The sequence below is a fragment of the Anser brachyrhynchus genome, assembly GCF_964034855.1.
Source record: "Anser brachyrhynchus genome assembly, chromosome: 4".
Lineage (NCBI taxonomy): Eukaryota > Metazoa > Chordata > Aves > Anseriformes > Anatidae > Anser > Anser brachyrhynchus.
In genome coordinates, this window is record NC_137698.1 from 61,239,887 (window position 1) to 61,258,116 (window position 18,230).

General features: G+C 35.6%; 1 protein-coding gene across 3 annotated transcripts in view; it reads left to right on the forward strand.

Moving 5' to 3' along the window:
- The window catches only part of KCNIP4 (potassium voltage-gated channel interacting protein 4), a 436,947-nt gene that overhangs the window by 36,051 nt on the left and 382,666 nt on the right, over positions 1 to 18,230 (forward strand). The window contains exons 1-2 of one of the 3 annotated variants that reach the window (XM_080590892.1): positions 115 to 8,305; positions 8,678 to 8,826. The exons of the other annotated variants lie outside the window; for them this stretch is intronic. Coding sequence (XP_080447018.1) covers positions 8,679 to 8,826 — 148 coding nt within the window. The 5' untranslated portion in view covers positions 115 to 8,305; position 8,678. Of the gene's footprint in view, positions 1 to 114; positions 8,306 to 8,677; positions 8,827 to 18,230 lie in introns of those variants that run through there. 3 annotated transcript variants of the gene reach the window in all.

Here is an 18,230-nt window from a genome sequence, read left to right on the forward strand (position 1 = left end):
TGTTCACACTGCATGTATATCCAAATAAACACAGAACATTAAAGTCTGAGAATATCTTTATTGTTTTTATCTCCTATTCTATTGTCCTTGAGACTGTTTATCATTATTTTGCAGAGCATTAGGCAACAGGCATGATATGTAACGAGATGATGATTTTATTTGGTGCAACATCATATGACACCCTGAAAAATGTAAGTTTGCATCCAATATGTATGGTTCTCTCCAAAATCTGGAAGATTGTTTAAGGGTTCTTCAGCTGATACTTCATCAGGCATCCAAGTGACAAATGTGTTCATAGTGATTCATGTGTAATCTCTCCAGGCAATGTGTATATCCCTTGTAAATGAGACTTCTGTGTCTTTTTGAGGAAATGTGTGAGTTATGTTCTGCTGAAATATGAAATCATCAAACTTCTCGTCTAATGGTTCACAGTCAATATTATTTGAAACTGAAATGAAATATGAAACCTGTTTTGCTTCCTTTCCCAAGTGTATCATGCGGTGGCATTCCTATATATCCTCAAGCTCCTTCTTCAGTGACCATAATACAAATAAAATTCTTCTCATGGCTAAACCAGATTTTAAAAGCTTCTGATTTCAATTGCTCCGGTGTGCCCCCTTTTCCTTTTTTTTTTTTTAATTTTTTTAAATTAAAAGAGAAAAATTTCTCTTTTTTTTAACCATTTAAAGGACTGTATTTATCGACACTTATGACATTATACCATATGATATCTTTTGGATTTGTTCGTGCTCTTCAGTGAGTAAAAGACAGCAATAAGAATTTCTATAGGAGTTAGGAACTCATTTTGTAGATGATTTGTTATAGCATTTTCTTATTCTAAGCTGTTTTACTTCTGACAATACCCTGGATGAAGAAGACCATACCTTGATCATTTAAAAAAGGGGGGGGGGACGTTCTCATTGTCATTCAATTAGCTTCATTTGTTAGTACAGACCCATCTACAGCAGTTTGATAAGCAGTTTGTTTTGCATGTGAGCTGGAGGGTTCTGCCCTTTTTTGTTACCAGCGCTATGCTCCCACTCAGTGTTATTCAATGCTGACAAAAGATGGCTGGAAGATATAACATCCAGCAGATAGGAAAGGAACTATCAATTGTGCTAAAAAGTTAATTTCTCTTCTATTTAATTTTTTTGTGAAAGCCTTGCAAGCTAGTTTAATATGCATTAATTAAATGTTCATAAATAATAAATAAATCATTGTCTCTAGGAGTTTTACTGACTGCATTCTTAATTCAATTTCATTCTAAAAAATAATTCTTAAGTGGATCTGTGAGAACTGAACACCTTTTTTCTATCATGTATTGAGTGATCTACAAGGATGGAGACAGTTTAAATGTCCTGGCCAAATTTAATTTTGTTGCATTTTGGAAATTCCAGGCCATGGAATAAGGATGAACAATTTGTTTCATAGTTTTGTAGATATAAATTACATGTAAATGATAAAGATCCACAAAGAACGGAAACCCTAGGGAACTTCTAGGGGTATTTTGACAAATATTAGGCCAATTGGGAGCCTGAGCAAAAGCCATAGAAAGATTTATCTCAAAATGTAGCACTTTCCAAAGTGGTGATTGTCACCTTTCATAGAGCTCTGATAGCTATGAGTTAACTGGGAATATTCTGCTGTTTATGTTGATGCTTTTGAGCACAACAGGTGTAGGGCCCATTAGAGGTGTCAAAGTCAATGGCAGGGAGGGATTATTTCCTCTTCCTACAATAAACTCAAATCCAGTTTAAAAATGAATACCTCTCACTGTTTGAAAGCAAAATACAAGCAAACACTTGTGTTATACAGAACATTACTTACAGTTTTCTGGTTAGTTTAAAATGCAGACTGTGACAAATACCCGTATTGATGAGTGAGATATTACTTGTAAAAATGACTTAGACCAAGAGAAGAGTTTTCAACAGCAAAATCTAGTTGGATTTTCTCTTTAGAGGTTGTTGCTAAGTCCATATGCTTACAGAGTATAATCAAATAATGCACTTATGTTCATTTCCTCTACTTTTACTGCTCTACATTTTATTCATCTTCCCCAATGCCATACATTCATGGCACCACTTTTGATACAGATAGGTAGCGATTCCACGCTGTTTAAGCCCAGTTTCGTATTCTGATACTTCTGAATTAGCATCTTGATCTATCAATATTTCTAACTAATTACACACAAAGCAGTACCATAATTAATCTCATCAGTATTCATTCTCAGCTGTTGGACTTCTTAAATAAGGCCTTTTCTTGTAAAGGCATGGTGATATACCAAAGTACAAAACAGTATCTATGTGTGTTAGACATGTAAGACTTCTGTATATTCATCTTCCGACTATGATATATAAAATTTTGGTTTAGAAAGTTAAACAGTCCAACAAACATGTTAATTCTTCATGAACTCCAGCTGTGTTTAGCACACTTCCAGGTATATTTCTACCCTTTTGTAGTATCCGAGGATACCATTCTCACATATAAAATGGCTGAGCTCAGCCTTACTCAACCCATCCCTCTGACATCCTTCTTCCAGTGTCCATCTCAGTGGGAGGATTGACCTCTTCAGTTTTGAAAGAATACCCAGCTGAGGTAATCTTGTAAGCTATTGATGCTAATGAATAAGTTTTTAAAATATATTTTCTATGGATTGTTTACTTAATACCTTTCACAGCAGTGGCATGTGATTGTTCAAATTTGCAAGTGTAAAGTTACCTGTAAAAAGAAACCTTCTGGAAACAACTGAAAGAGGTTCTTAGAGGTTGCATATATATATTTTTTTCCCTCTAATTAGTTCAATTTTCTCCAGTGATTTTAGAAAATGAAAGGTTATTCTGCACCTGTAATAAATTCTGTAAGAATTAAGCACTTAAAATATTGACAAGAAAGCTTCTTGGCAATTACAATTTTTTTTGACCTGCAGATAGACTATATATCTCTTTGCTGAGAAGTATTTATTACCACTAAACATCTAAAAATCACTGTCATTTTAACCAGTTGGGGTAGAATATATATACCCCAGACAAATGCTACCAGCAAGCAGGAAGGTTTTAATTAACATTAACATTTAATTAACATAAAAATCCATTCTGCCCATATCAGAGTTACAGTTATTTCTGTCATCACTATAATCTGACAGGAGGTAAACCCTTTTTCTCAGAGCAGTTCAGCTACTGAATCATGCAGTGAGAGCTCATCCCAATATATCTATATCCCCAAGAGGGCTCATTATGATGTGAAATTCCTCTGGCACAGTGAAGCAGCTCTCTGAAATGCCCACCCACAAATACTTGCTCTCGCTTATGTTGTTCATTGTTCCTGCTGCAGTCAAATAATTGTTGAAGGTGTCAAAATGTGTTCCTGTCACCTGCACTGCCCACAAGTACTGTGACATAATGCATGTGGATTCAGATGTTCTTCTAATCCAGGCAACCAGATTATAACTGAAATCAATTATTACCCTATACTACCCCACCAAAGGGTCCAGAGCTAAATAAAAAGAATCTCAGGGAGTGCTGCCCCAGAGCACATTCCTATTTTTTTTCCTTACTCCTTTACAATATAGAGATTCACCATGCGTGAAAAGGCATAAACTGCAGACATTTCATGCATCAAGGAGGATGACCTTTCTGAGGTGAGAACAACTGGAGAAGATAGCAGTTTTCCCCATATTTATAGGAAATGTTCGGATGCAAGACCTTCCACAGACCTTCCAGAGTGGCCGGCACTGCTCAACTCTTACTGCATTTAAGCTAAATTAAGATTTGCCTGTTTATTTTCCCTACCTCTTGGCAGAAGCAGAACCCCAACTTTTAATTGATATTAAAGAACACAGGAAGCTTTTGATTCCAAATGCCATTTTTTGCCTTTAAATAGACAAATAAAAATGTTGAAAACATCTTCATAAAAAGTTGTTAATAGAGACCAAGTTAATGCAAAAGCAAATCCTTAGAGAGCACTATATAGGGGGACAAATAAAGAGCTGATAAATTTTCATTTCCAGTCTTTCTGTTCCATCTTTCATATTACAGAAATAAATTTTCCTTTCCATTAACAAAACCTTTATTTGATCATCCAAAATTTGATATAATAAAATATTATTAAAAAATGCTTCTGCTGAGAAAAACAAAGCAAACCTTCTGCTTTTTCTCTGAAGCAACTCATTGTAATATTCCTTAATATGCCAGCAGTCTCCTGCATACTCGTCCAGGACTACATTCTGCAACCTTCCCTATTTTTCAGTGTTCATTTCTTAACTTACAGCTGTAATCTCTAGTGGCCTAAACATCACTGGTTAAACCTAGCTTCATCATTGATGCTAAAAATTTCTTTCATCAAGACCCTTATGAGACCAGAGTTTTCACAGTTTGTAGTTATCAGGAAAGATTCTTGAAGCAGTTGTACTAGAGTAATTAACTAATGCAGCTAACGGTTCTGTAAAGTTCCCCAATAAAAACATATAGATGCCAGGTCAGTTTTGACTCTTTCCTCTAAAATCTTAGCCATTTCTCACTCTATAATGATGCCTCTGGTCTTTCCAATTGCGCTTTTTTTTTTTTTTTTTTTTTGTTATCGAGCAAAGAATTATATAATTTTCAATAAGTCTACCCAAAATTCAGTTCCATATTCCCAAACTTCAGTTCACATCAAGTAGTGATAAGAGACAACTTGCATACATGCTATTATAGCAGTCATGTTCATGTGCACCCAGGTGAAAGACATTCTCTCCTAGCTCAAATAAGTATTCCTCAAAATGTCTGCAACTGTGTGGTATCACATAGCACTTACATGATTCATTGCCTTGTGACTCTGGAGTTTTTAACCAACATGACTGAGATCACTCATAAAAGCAGTTATTTAACAATCAATAGGAAATTAACGACTTTTATACAGAAACCGAGCTTTATTTTTGGAGGTAACTTATTACGGATGAAATTTGATAATAGGAAATAGTGAATAACCTACTTTCTTTCTGCACTCCCCATTTCCATGCTGCTAAAGGAAAAAATTTGCCTTTTCTGACTTGAGGCATAGGGTCAGGATGAGTACAAGTTCCTAGTTACTTGTGCAGTAACATCTAAAAAAGAGCTCAAACCAGAGGTATTCCAGCGTTTTTGCAGATCATTTATCCACATCTATCTTGTTTTCGATACTCTCACTAGTACATAGTTCTGTTTATTTTCTTTCTTACATATTTTGCTAACTCTCTGCTGGGAGATCTCCTCATCCCCAGATGCTGAGGTTGCTCAGTCTCAGTAAATTCTAGGCACCAGTTCCCAGTAGGTGCTAGCTGAACCAGGTGCATCGATTTCAGAAACTGGCTGCTCATTTGAACTTGCTGAATGATTCAGCCTTCCACCTCAGTGTGCTCCCTGGTTCCCTTAGATTGTTTTGCCTAAATTATTCAATGATTCTAGATACTTAGGGAAAGGAAGGATCCTGTGCATCTGGAAATGAAACACTTTCCACCCATAATACTTTTCTGTATGTTGCCTACAACATGATCAGTTTCTCTCCAACATTGCACATACAATCATTTTTTATGATTGTTTGTAAATGTGGATTTGCAACCAAACCATTTCCTTTTGTCACAGACAGAGAATGAGATTCTCAGAGGAAAAAGATGTAAATAAAGTGCATTGGTTCAGAATAGCGATGTTAATTCCTTTTATAAATTAGCTTTTATGAAAGTGTGAGGTACGGTCAGTTGCTTGGAAAAATTCTGTGGGACTTTGAATGTTATGATTCTATCGCTTAGATTTATTGTAAGATGACTAAAAAATTCTAACCTAACAATCAACTCTGTGAAGAATATCTGATTGATGTTATACTTCTATTATGGAAAATAATTGCTATGGAGTTGATTAAGGTTGGAGGTAAGGAAAGAGATACATTCTGATATGAACCCCTGAACATCTGAACTGTTTTTAGGAAAAATACTTCCTTCTAGGAGTAAAATCTCAAGTGAGGTTCTTCACATTGTGGCAAATAGGACACGTTTTGCAGCTGCACATAAGCAATTCCTGAAGATTTCAGTGAAGGTTCTACTTCTCCATATCCTCTTGAGTACTGTTAAATTTGTGCTTTCATATATCCCATCTTGGGCAAAGCTCCTTTGTATTCTCGCTGCTCCTGAAGAACTTATTCAACTAATACGGGACTAATAGGAGGTCGTATCAAGCATCCTTCTCCCATCGTGTTGGAACAGTTTCTCTGTGTCTAGACAATATTCACTCCTGTTTACATCATGGTATAATTTTCCCAGATGCCCATCTCAGCTCCTGTGTCTGCTTCCCCACTCACTCTGCCTTTGGATTCATGAATCTCTGAGATAAGGCAGCTCAGAAGTGTCCTAAGGAAGACAGAATAGGTCATGAAAGCTAGTGTTTGAGTTGCAGGATCAAGAATTTTGCATGTACCTTTAGATGAGTAGGCAGTTTCTTTGCAGATTTATATCAGGAAACCTTTAAGTTATTTCAATAACAATGTCTAGTTTTAGCTGTTTGGGGCTATCCTATATGATGCTGTATACTATACGATCCCACTTACATTTATGTTTTCTTCTTCCAATTCAAAATTTTGTTTGAGGAGTCACCTGGACTAACTCTTTTTTGGTGAAAATGTATTTCTTTTCTTAGCGAACTGAAGCACCAGTTTTGTATTCATTCTTAGAATTACACCTTTCAAAGTTATTAGAGGAGAGCTGCGAAATATGCTTGAACTGGAAGAAGGTTCTCTACTGCATGTATAGAAGTTCCAGTAGCTCTTATCAGATTGAAATTCAGCTCACCTTGATAGTGGCTGGGGATGGGAATACAGCCATGACTGGAGTGCTGTGTCATGCAGTAGGACTCAAAGAACCCGATACCATCAAGTGCTGTTCAAACAGTGCAAAGTCAAGTCTTCCTCAGTTCTAGATAATGATGGGCCTGAAATACATCCCTAGATAAGAATCTGAATGGAAGTGCTGCCCTATGCTTTAGCAGCCTAAAAATCTGTTGTTAAGGCTCTTACTGTTATAAACAGAATTGACTGCTGGTAGACTGTTTATAGAGGTGGAATTAGTACTTAAAAAACTCTGTCCTAGCCTGTACTGATAAATCTGAGGTGCCTGCAGGTAGGTACATGGTTCTGTGTGTAACTATTTGTACTAAACAAAATTGCTAAGTCATAGTTCAAATGTATGCAGGAAATTTCACATTGTGTATTGCATGGCCCAAACTCGCAAATTTATATAATCAGCATGAAGATTAATTGAGGTAGAAGGAAAACTGAGTGATTAAAACAAAAACACACACAAAAAAGCTTGGAATTCTAGTATCTGTTAAAAAAAAATAAATTTCGGGAAATGGAAACATCTTCCTTGATTCTTTTGGATAACCAATAGAAACTCTTGCTGCAAATGCACACAGTTAGGTCATGAGTTATATCATGTTTTTTGTTTAGGAAGAAATAAGTTTACAACTGAAAAGTCAGCTTTATTTCTGAAACTCGTGTGTATACAGTGAACAATGCCAACTTGTTTTTTTTTTTTTTTTTGTACTCTCTCTTAATTTTTTCCTTTAGAACATAAATTGCGCTTCCTGTTGTTAGATTCAGGTCGTGAGGGAGAATGCAGTGAGAGGGAACAGGAGGGGAGTGAATTGGTGGCTGCTTTGGCATCCTGGTTCTGGCTGGGTATAGTTGCTGTGTGTAGCTGAGTAGCTCCCCCAGTGCAGCATGGAGCCAGCTGTCACCCGGCTGCAACAGCGGGCACGTTGGTTCCCTCAGCAGCAGCGAGCTCCTTGGCATCAAGCACTGAAGCAAACAGGAATGCTGCTTAGGACTCTTGCATGACCTTGGAGTAGCATAAAAGTGCAGGAGCCCTAGGCAGGCACCTATTCTTGTGGTTTTTTTTTTTTTGGCCCCTTAGTAGGGCTTTGGTTAGGTCCTAGTCAGAGCTGGTTGTTGCTAACGGCCCCCGGCTCCTTCAAAGTGGCAGTCTATCAAGAAAAATACTGTCATATAGGAATTTATTGGTCTCTCTGTGTGAATCAGAAGGTAGTGTAGAGGAATGGTCCCCAAGTGTACAACTGGCTTTAAGTGGCTCAGCTGCTTTTCTGCATTTGAGTGACAGTGGCATTAAGGCAGCTCAGAAACCCAACTATTCATCTTTTCTGGGTAGAGCAGCTGTCTTTCAATAGCAGCTAGAGGAATGCAGCTCTCCTTTATGACACTGATGTAAGGCAAGCTAAGATAGGAAGGATAATAGGTTCATGCATAGAGGATTACATTATTTCCTTTACCTAGACAACTGACTAAGGTAAGAGGTAAATATTTATTCACCATCTAAAGATGTTATGTAATTTATAGATTTTAAGTAATATCAAAATTTTTTTTTTAATAGCAGATAAAATCTGAAGTTTTTTTCTCCCTATATCTGTAAAAATATATTAATACTCTAGATAAATAATTCATAACAAACCAATATGAATACAATAATTCCATTAAAGTTAATTAATATTCTGATTGTATCAGCTGAGAATAATGGTCAATGAGATCTTAAAGCTTTTCCCTCTATCTCCCCTCCATCTCCTCCATTCTCCCCCACACCCATCTCCCCTACCTCCAGTCTATGGATTTAAGTTGTATATGTATAACTTTCAGGAAAAGTAAAGGTTAAGTTTTTGTTTAGGATGGATGTCTTAGTACCAGAGAAGAAAACACATGAAGAGAAAGAAGATTTGCAACATTATCATCAGAAACCTGCAAGCTGCAAGAAATTGCTTAGGAATTGCTGCTTGGTAAAACGATTTTTTGCCTGGAAAAGTTTGAGCTCTAAAGGTACCTTTCCTATTGAAATTTTTAGTGTAGGAGCAATTGCTGTCTTTCCAAGAATTCTGAATTTTTGATAGAGGTACTACTGAATTTAGCATCAGTCAAGTTACAGGTACAAAAAGTCTCTACTGTCTTGGGTCTATTGTGCAAAGAGATTAGAAATGGTACAGCTTTGATTGAAGGTGCTTTATCATAATGTGATATAAATAATTGTACTGCATAAGCATTCATTTTGTAGCACACCAAAATACATGATCTGCAGAAAAGGTCTGCAGAAAAAAAAAAATCCTTCAATCACAAGCTAAATGAATACATGTAAAATCCCAGTAATTAAATCTATCAGTTTATCAGGGCTCAACCCCAAGATCTGTTTTGATGAGCATAAACTCCTTTGATCACTTTCAGAGTATATTTACATGGATATTACATGATCAATTCCTTTGTCTTAGAGAAAATGGAGAAAGGTAACATCCTGTCACTTTTTTACATAATGATGCTGTGTACTGTATTTATTAATAAATATTGAAAGAAATGCTTCTTTTTAAATTGGAACTTGGCTGTGAAATATCTCACCCATTGAAAGTCTAACTCTTTTATGAATAATAAATTAAATAACAACCACAGTGAAGTGATGGTTAATCTGCTTTATTTTCCTCTGGAACCTACACACATTTAAAGATTTTATTCAGCACTGATTCCTCTTTTTACCATCATATTTGTACTTTGCACCATTATGTAAAAATAAAACAAAAAAATTGTCCCAAACAACCCTTTTGTGATTTGGCAGCATTTTTCATCTCCTTGCACATTGTTTATGACAATTAAAAAAACAGGCCCTCTATATATTGAATTTGTGTCAAACTGAATGAAAGAATGGATGACATTATTTAGTCATGACAAACTAAGTCACCATACCCTGAGTGATATACTTTTTTATTTATACATTCATTTTAAAAGATATGCTTCAGTACCTTAGTTTCAACATTTAGGAAAAAATGAGCTGGTTAAATGCAACCTGCCTCTGATCTTAAACTGCCCTTATCCGTCTATTATCCAAGTAGACATGTGTTTGATATGCCTTTTAACCTCAGCACAATCATTTATGTGTTCTTGGCCACTCGGTTTTAAAGCTTTAGGATAATACAATGAATGGTTGCTTTAATCAGTATACATATTATGGTTTGCTAAATACATCCTTGATTGTGTATCAGTTTGTACCTATAATTCTAGTCACTTTCATTTATATTTTATATTGTTACTGGAGCTAATGAAGCAAAAATGATTTTGCTGTAACCCTTTCAAAACTCATTCTTTTGTTCATAGAAACTTTTTTTTTTTTTTCCCATTGGGTCATTTCATAGTATGGCATGAGTTAACACTCATGAGTTATTTATCAACAGTCTGTGTGGGCCTAGGGAATCAGCTCTCTAGTCATAGTGTGTGAATAAAAAGCAACTTGCACTGAAGTTAATATTTTTGATTCTTAGTAACTTTAAACTGGCTAATCATTTTCACCTCTGGAAAGGGTCTACAAACTGTTGACAGGAAATGACAGAATTGAGGATTTATTTTGTCTTGGTAAAGTGAATCAGAAGATAGATGAATCAGGATGAATCAAGTTACTCTGGGTTACTCCAACAGAGACAAAATGGGAATTTAACACGTTGTTAACTCAAAATTAAGCCATTAATTTTACTTTATCAACCAAATGATAGAAAACACTTTCTCATGGGAATACCTTTACAAGAACCTTTGTATATTCATCAAGATCACCAAAACTGACCTCCTGAGGTACTTTCTTCAACACTGTTTTTCCAAGGTGACTCCACTGGCCAAATAGGTTTTCTTGGACTTGAGTACTATTGTCTTCTGACACCTGTAGCGTGTTATATATGGCATATCACACTGAGTTCCTGATCCACAGCTAGGTAAGATTTCATACACATAAACAAACGGAGCATTTCTGTAAACACCCAGGCTTGACCATGCAGATACATACCCACCCATTCTCTGGAATTAGTTAACTCAGCAAGAGGTCTTCTGTAAATAGCCTTTCTCCTAGTACCCATGACACTGCTATGGCAGCTACAGAGCATGTGGCTACTGAAATACTCACTCAATGCCTAATACTTTCCGTTGGAGGATGAAGATGGGTTTGCAATTGATACTGTGGTGGCTCATTCCCACTTAGTCATTCCTTTACACAAATCAGATTCCTCATTGGTTGTCTTAAGATACCTCACACTTGTGAAGTGGTATAAAAGTTATCATTAGGCATTTAAGATTAAATACTTAAAAAGCAACCAAAATTTGTTTGGTCATATTTTTAAAAAATAATGAAGACTGTAAATAATGAGTTATTTGGTTATTCACTGCTATTATAAGGGTTTGTAGCAGGAAATACTGTATAGTAACATGCAGTTGATCTTTCCTTTAAAGTAGAATTTATTTATTTTCAACAATTTGTTTTTCTTATTGTAGGTCATTTGCATGATCTTGAAACTGAGTTTGTCAACACGTTCTTTTAACTTTATAGAATTAATTATACTTTCAGAGACAATTTCCATTTATGAATTCAAAGCATGCAAATAAATACTTGACTTACTGTTATGTTCAGATGATTTAACACAATTTTCAGAATGAATAATCTTAACTCCTATGGTAAAACGTTAGAATGTCAATGCACTGGGGTTGTCTTCCTGCTCTTCCTGCTTCAACATCTGTCGTATGAGTAAGAGAAGAATGTTGTAACATAAATACTGGAAAGATGGTTACACTCAACCCTTTTCTATGAAGTATTAACATAGCATGATTTTCATGCAGCCGTGATTGCTCCAAAGGAAGAGCAAGAGAATAAAAAATGGTGTATTGGATTTCAAAGAAAAGTAAATGGAATAACAGTTGTCAATGGGAAACAATTCGATACTAAAGTCACTATTTTAGTCAATGTTCAAAGCTCAGTAATTTGAGTAATTCCTCGCACAGCAGTTTCAGAGAGTAGGTATCTTGTAACTAAGGCTTGAGGAACAGTTTCAGACTATTGCCAGGTATACATCAGTTAGAGCTTGATGTTTCAGTGAGCTCTGGGCCCAAGTTTAAAGTGTATTTGAAAAACTGAGCAGCCTGAAGTATCTCCTTACTAAATTGGCAACCTACTCAGTTAACCTAGGGCAGTTATGAGTCTTCCCTGATTATTCCATGCCATGAATATACATCCTGCTACAGATTTTTTAAAATGCAAATGAGGGACACCAAGAGGAAAACAGGTTGTCTTTCACAAAGATAAATCTGGAGGAATTATATGGCTGACTGCATTAAATACTGCTAAAATGTTACTGATTATCAACTGTTTGTTATTTATAGATTTTTATATTGTTTGTGTTTTCTCAAACCACTTATTTATGAGTTAAGATAGAATAATTTAGGAATAATTCCAAGCTGTCAACTACTGAGTGTATCTTTCTCTGTCAGCATATTTGACAGAATATTTAATGAAAAAATAACGAAGTTTTTTGAGAACTAATTAAATGTTCTGCTCTCCCTAGAATACTTCATATACTCTCAGACTTTAGATATCTTAAAAAATTCCTTCTGGACTTTGTCAGTACTGGTTTCTTAAAAAAGGACTTCCTGTGAATGGGATGATAGTCTGCCCCCTATTGTACGTTTGCCTTTTCTTATACACAAATATGTTGAGCAGTACTTTTGAATCCAGTCACATCTTAGACCATGAAAAGAAAGTTTCCTCCCAGTTCAAAATTAGGAAGAATCTGTGTTAATATTGAGCACGGGTCCTTTGGACTGAAACATTCTTCCAATGTGTCCCTCAGCTCTAATTCTTGTGTGTCTGTTTCAACTACATTTCTGCTGAGCAGTGAAGTAATGGTGCAAAGACAACCTGAAAGGTAGACAGCAGGATTACATACAAGGTTTAAAGTAGATGTCTTTTCCATTATCAAAGCTCACAAAGCTACTAAACAGGAGGCAAGGGTTGTTTCCTAAATTCATTACTGAAGCAAAAGCCTTTTCTTTTCCCTAAAGAGTTTGCTCATGCATAGAATGATAGTTACTGAAGTCTGCCTTATTTCAGGTTTACTAAGTCATGCTTTTCTACACGAAGATAATAAACGAAGATAAATGAAGATAAAAATGACAGAAAACAACAACACTAAGTAATATATATCCAGAGTCAAGGACAGCATATCCTCCTGAGTTCATTCCCTTTCTCTAGTAACTGCTCTTCACAAACATCCCTCTCTCAAAGTATTGCTGATACACAGTTCAGATATTAACTTGTCCAGTAATTGAATTTGTATTCAGTTGTCAGATGCATCATTTTTCAATTCATGTCATGTCAGTTCAATGTTTTTCCCAGTTTTTTCCCCCCTAGCTTTCTCCCAGATGCTTTGAACAATATCATGTCATCACGAGAAGAATTCAGAAAACTCCAGATGAGCACAAAGAGAAATTTGTCCTATGTGCCTATAGAACTGAAGTTCATATGACTTTGCTGAGTCTGAGAGCCGCTAAGAGAAGGAAAAAGGAGAGAGTTGGAGAGAGGACCATGTCTCTTATCCTTTCCATTTTAAATGGTCAACATCTGTAAATAAGTAGACTGAAATCTTTTCCTACTAAATCTGTCCAGAATGCTCAATAAGGAGTATGTATATTACTATGCATGTTAACCACTGAAGAGATTAATGCCCCTGAGATTTTATACTCTGAAAACAGATAGAAATGTATTTAAAAATTGAACCTTTCATAGTTTTAGCCAGTACATAAATCTTTGTCTATTTTGTAAAGACTCTAAGAAGAGAAACTTAACTGGGAATTCAAAATGAATGATGTTTAGCCCACTTTGTCTATTTGAAATATTTATGAAAATGTTTTACGTGTTGATGATGATGCAATTGGTGTACACATTGGTCTTAAGTAAGCTAGCTACTAAGGCCAGGCAAAGTTACAGTTAAAACCTTATTCACTTTGTGTCTTTTAATAACCTTTTTCAAAGAGAATGAGCATACTTAGTGCTGCGTTAGGTATTTCTTTTATCACAGTGAACTATGAATTAGCATTGTTTTCTTATTCAGCTATAATAAAGCAAAAGTTTTTGTGGTGCCTTATATGTTCTGGCACACTGTGCAAACATTGCATTTTATGCTGCAAAAAAAATCACCTTCGGAATAAATACAGCATGTGTTGCATGTGCTTATATTTTCAAGGGGCTGAACTGAATGTAAAATGTGGATGTATTCTGTTTATTTGTTAAAATTTTGCAAGTAATAAGCTTCTTTCAGATTTTTTCCCCTGACACTAATTTAGGACTATTCTTAGCTAAAAAATAATCAGTATTAAAATAGGGATGTAGATGTTCATATTTATATGTAGGAAAAGATTGTTCTACAAATTTTAATAAAACATGGTGGAAAGAAAAGAAAAAAGGTAAGAGAAAATAAGGTATTTCTGTTCTTGTTTTCCACCAGAGCTTGTTCTTCCCTTATGATCTCAAACAAAAGAGTTTGTATGATGAGACTCGGCAAAAAGGGGTGCCTCATAGTTTGTTCCCTTTTTGCCAAATGTTAACTCTGAAAGACAAATCATGGCAATAAAATTAGGAGCTCTCCCTGGTGGATGTCATTTTCTTTTAAATGCGCAGCACAGAGTGATCTAATCTCAATAAGACCTCTAATACTCTCTTCAGGGTAGCAGTAATAGTTAATGGCACAAATTAACAGGAAAGAATATTATTCAGGAATGTTTGTTATCTTTCAGGTCATTAAGGGGGAAATTGGAAAAACATTGATTCTCACAACTTAGAATCATTCCAAAGCGATTATTCCAGTGATTAATGTTTTGAAAGGAGCTTTTCACTGTGTATTTGTGTACAGACGTGCTAAACAGAGCAATGCATATAGCTAATGAAAGTATGAGGCTCTGACAATTATATATAAAATTAAAGTAATATAATTTTTGGCTCAAGGAAGTTTAGAAATCATTCTCCAAAATCTGCCTTAGAAAAAAAAACATGAATGCATACCTTCTGAAGGTTTTAATACCTCTTAAGGTTTTAAAAAATAACACTCAGAGGCCACAATCTTGACAAAAGCCCTTGCTGCTTTACTTATGTGCATATAGATGAAAATTTTGATAACAATTCCAAATTTAAAAATCAAATTGCACAAATTTTGCAATAACCACTGGTTTACAGTTTGGGGAGAATTTGTTCATGCCTCTTCAGAGTCCTTGAAACAGTTATTTGTGCCAATAAACATAACTATTACCCATAATTTTGTTTTTTAGATGCTTTAATACAAAGATAGCAATTTGCAAAATGCAGATTATGAAGTCAGTTCTGCTAAGGGTGAATGTGCTTGTAAAATGGATATTTCATGGGAATTAGATTTCCTCAGCATTTGAGATTCAAAGGATTGAACGTGCTCCATAGTTAACCCCCCCAGAAACATGGTTCTGAAAAAAGTGAATACATCACTCTATGGAACTTCTGCTTTATGCTTCCCTGGATATTTAGGTGTTACAGAACACGGAATGCTTCTCCTTTTCTCTTGGAGCTTTGTTTCCTTTATGTTAGAATAGATATTTATGGTCTTCTGCAATTGCTACCTTGTCATCCCAGCATTTCTTTGAAGCAAGTTGCAGTTACGAGGAGGGACATGATACTAGAAAGTCAAGTATTAACTTATGGCAGATTTACACAAGGGCACGTTGAACTTCAAAGCTTTTTGTCCTTTGCTTCCCTTCCTTTTTCTACAGAGCAGTGTTGACACTTAGTAGTATTCATAAGCTTCCTAAGAAACAATGAACAGTTTTAAACTAATTAAGAGCCTCAAATGGACATTTTTTATTGATTTTTTTTTTCGTGAAAAAATAAAGAAAGTGTGTTTTCCTTTCATATAAAAAGCATGAGGAACCACTGAGCTGAATGGAACCTTCTCAGGGATGTCACTCTGGACTTTGCATAATGAACTTTTATTTTTCCACTGAGATCCTTAATCCTACTTACCAATGATCACCTTATTCTTCAATAAGTTTAACCTGTTAGAAAAAACCTCAGCATCTTCATGACTTTGGCCTAAGAATAAAAAAAATATGTGATTAATTGCTCTTGATGAGCAATGAGCTAGTTATATCTGAAAAATAATTGTTTTTCTAATTGTAGTTGTTTTTTTCATAGAATTGGACTTGTTGCTTCAATGTCATGCAGATGTTAAAAAATGATTCATTGCAATATAATATAGCAATTGTATGTCCTGAACACCTAAGCAAACTATGGAGTTATTACCTCTCCATTTGTAAATCTGATGTCTAATTTTGTCTCCCCAGATTTCCCTTCTTTGTTATACAAGGGTCAGTATGCCATTTAAAAAAATACTAAAAAACACAGTTGTTAATTTATTGAAAATCTTTTACTTAAAACTCAAGTTCTAAGGATTGAAGGTTTGGAATATAATAAATGTAGAGGATCGCCCCATTTGGGAAACTAAATTGTTTCCTTTGTGAAACCAATATATACTTCTAGTTAGTCTCTGTATTCACAGTATCTTTGATTTCTGCTGTGTCTGCCAACAGCTGCTTTTTTTATTTCAAGACATTCTATCAATCAAAAACTAATAGGCTGAAAAAGTGTATTAGATTAAGTGGAAGGACTTTTATATTCATGGCATACTTAGAAAATGGAATCAATCTTTAAATATCTTGCCACTTTCCATCTGGGCATTATTCCAGCAATTTAAGTGGCTAAATATATTGAGAGTATTCCAGATTAAATGGTAGTTCTGAATGTCTTTGTGTAAATGGTATGGCCCATAAAGAACTGGATTTGTTGTGTTGGTTAATGATATCTGAATTTTGTTTACCGAAGTGTACCAAATATTAGTGCAGTATAACACAATTGTGTTTGTGAGCATCTGTCCCTGAAAAAAATGCTGAGACTAGAAGGAGCAGTTCTGCTACAGACCTAATAAGCTGCCAGAAGCAGCTTCTTTAAAGTATGCAATGCCAACTTTTTTCTTTCCTTTTGTTTTTTTTCCCCCTTTTTTTGTGGTGAAACACTGGATAACTTTTCACAAAAGGTCAAAGTAAAAGGAAAAACAACGTATCTTAGAAGTGGAAAGTTAGGGCAGAAGAAGGGAGGGAAAAATAGTAAGAAACAAATTAATTGGAATGACTAAAACAAGAAAATTACATGTTGCCTTGTTGCTTTCCCCACTCTCCCCTCCCCCATTTAATTTATTGCTGCCGTCGCCTTTCTTGAATGCTTGTTTCCATTGGAGTCTGCAGTGTGGTCCTGACAGCTCTTCTGGCAGACAATGATTCTGATGGGATAGATTTGCCCTGCTTTCAGCCCAAAAGGGGTAAGTGGGAGGACCTGATGCTCTTCGTTGCTTCAATAATGCTATCCTGCTGGGACCTCCCTGCTGTTCCTTCCAGTAGCATTATCTTCTTGGCAAGGAGATGTGTTCTCAGTTGTTCTTTAATTTTCTTATTCATCCTTTCTGTGTGCAAGAGACTCACAAAAAGACTGGAATTCTTCACCGAGCCATCTAAATGTTTTGTGGGCACAGTACTGTATTAGTCATCTGTGGCAACATTGCAACTGAATTTTGCAGATCACCTCAGCCAAATGCCAATAAACCTGTACTGTGCAGCAAAGCAGAAGGCATACTTGATTTCACATATGTCAGAGAAAATGGTGCTGCAAATATTTAGCTACCTAAGCACTTTTGGTACTTTTCTCTTGCAAAAGCGAGATACCTGGGGGGTATCTCAGGACACATTGGGATGATCATCATTCCCAACAGTAGATGAAACCTATATCTGACCATACAAGGTCCAAAGGTCTAGGGCAACAGAAATGTGAAGCTGGCTTCATTACCTGCTTCTGGCTAACGCAAAGGAATGGATTAAGTCTGTTGTGAATGTAATAGCAAGAGGTGTCTAATGGTGAGAATGCGTCGTAGTTAGACCTCTGTCTATTCAAATCACCCAGTTCCTCAGAATTTAACTAGCATCAGTCTATGTGACTTTTATGTTTTACCTCATGTATATGTGTATTTAAGGCCATGAAAATACAACAACTCTTGAATGTAGTATCCATCAGCTGAGCTTATAAACATCTCTATATTTATCTTCGCTGGTTAAGAGGTAAAATGTTTTAGCTTAGCTTTCAGTTGACAAGAGCTACCTTCCCAAGCTATGATAGTTTGGCTGCTTTTAACAATGACCCTTTTCTGACATTTGGTTCATACCACTTCTGATGTGACTGAGATGAAAATGATTGGTGAGAAAGATCAAGCTTAGATGGAGGTGGGGAAAAATCGCAATGTATCCCTACAGCAACTTAGAATTGAACCTTTTTTTTTTATTTTTTTTTTCCCTGAATCTCAATAGTA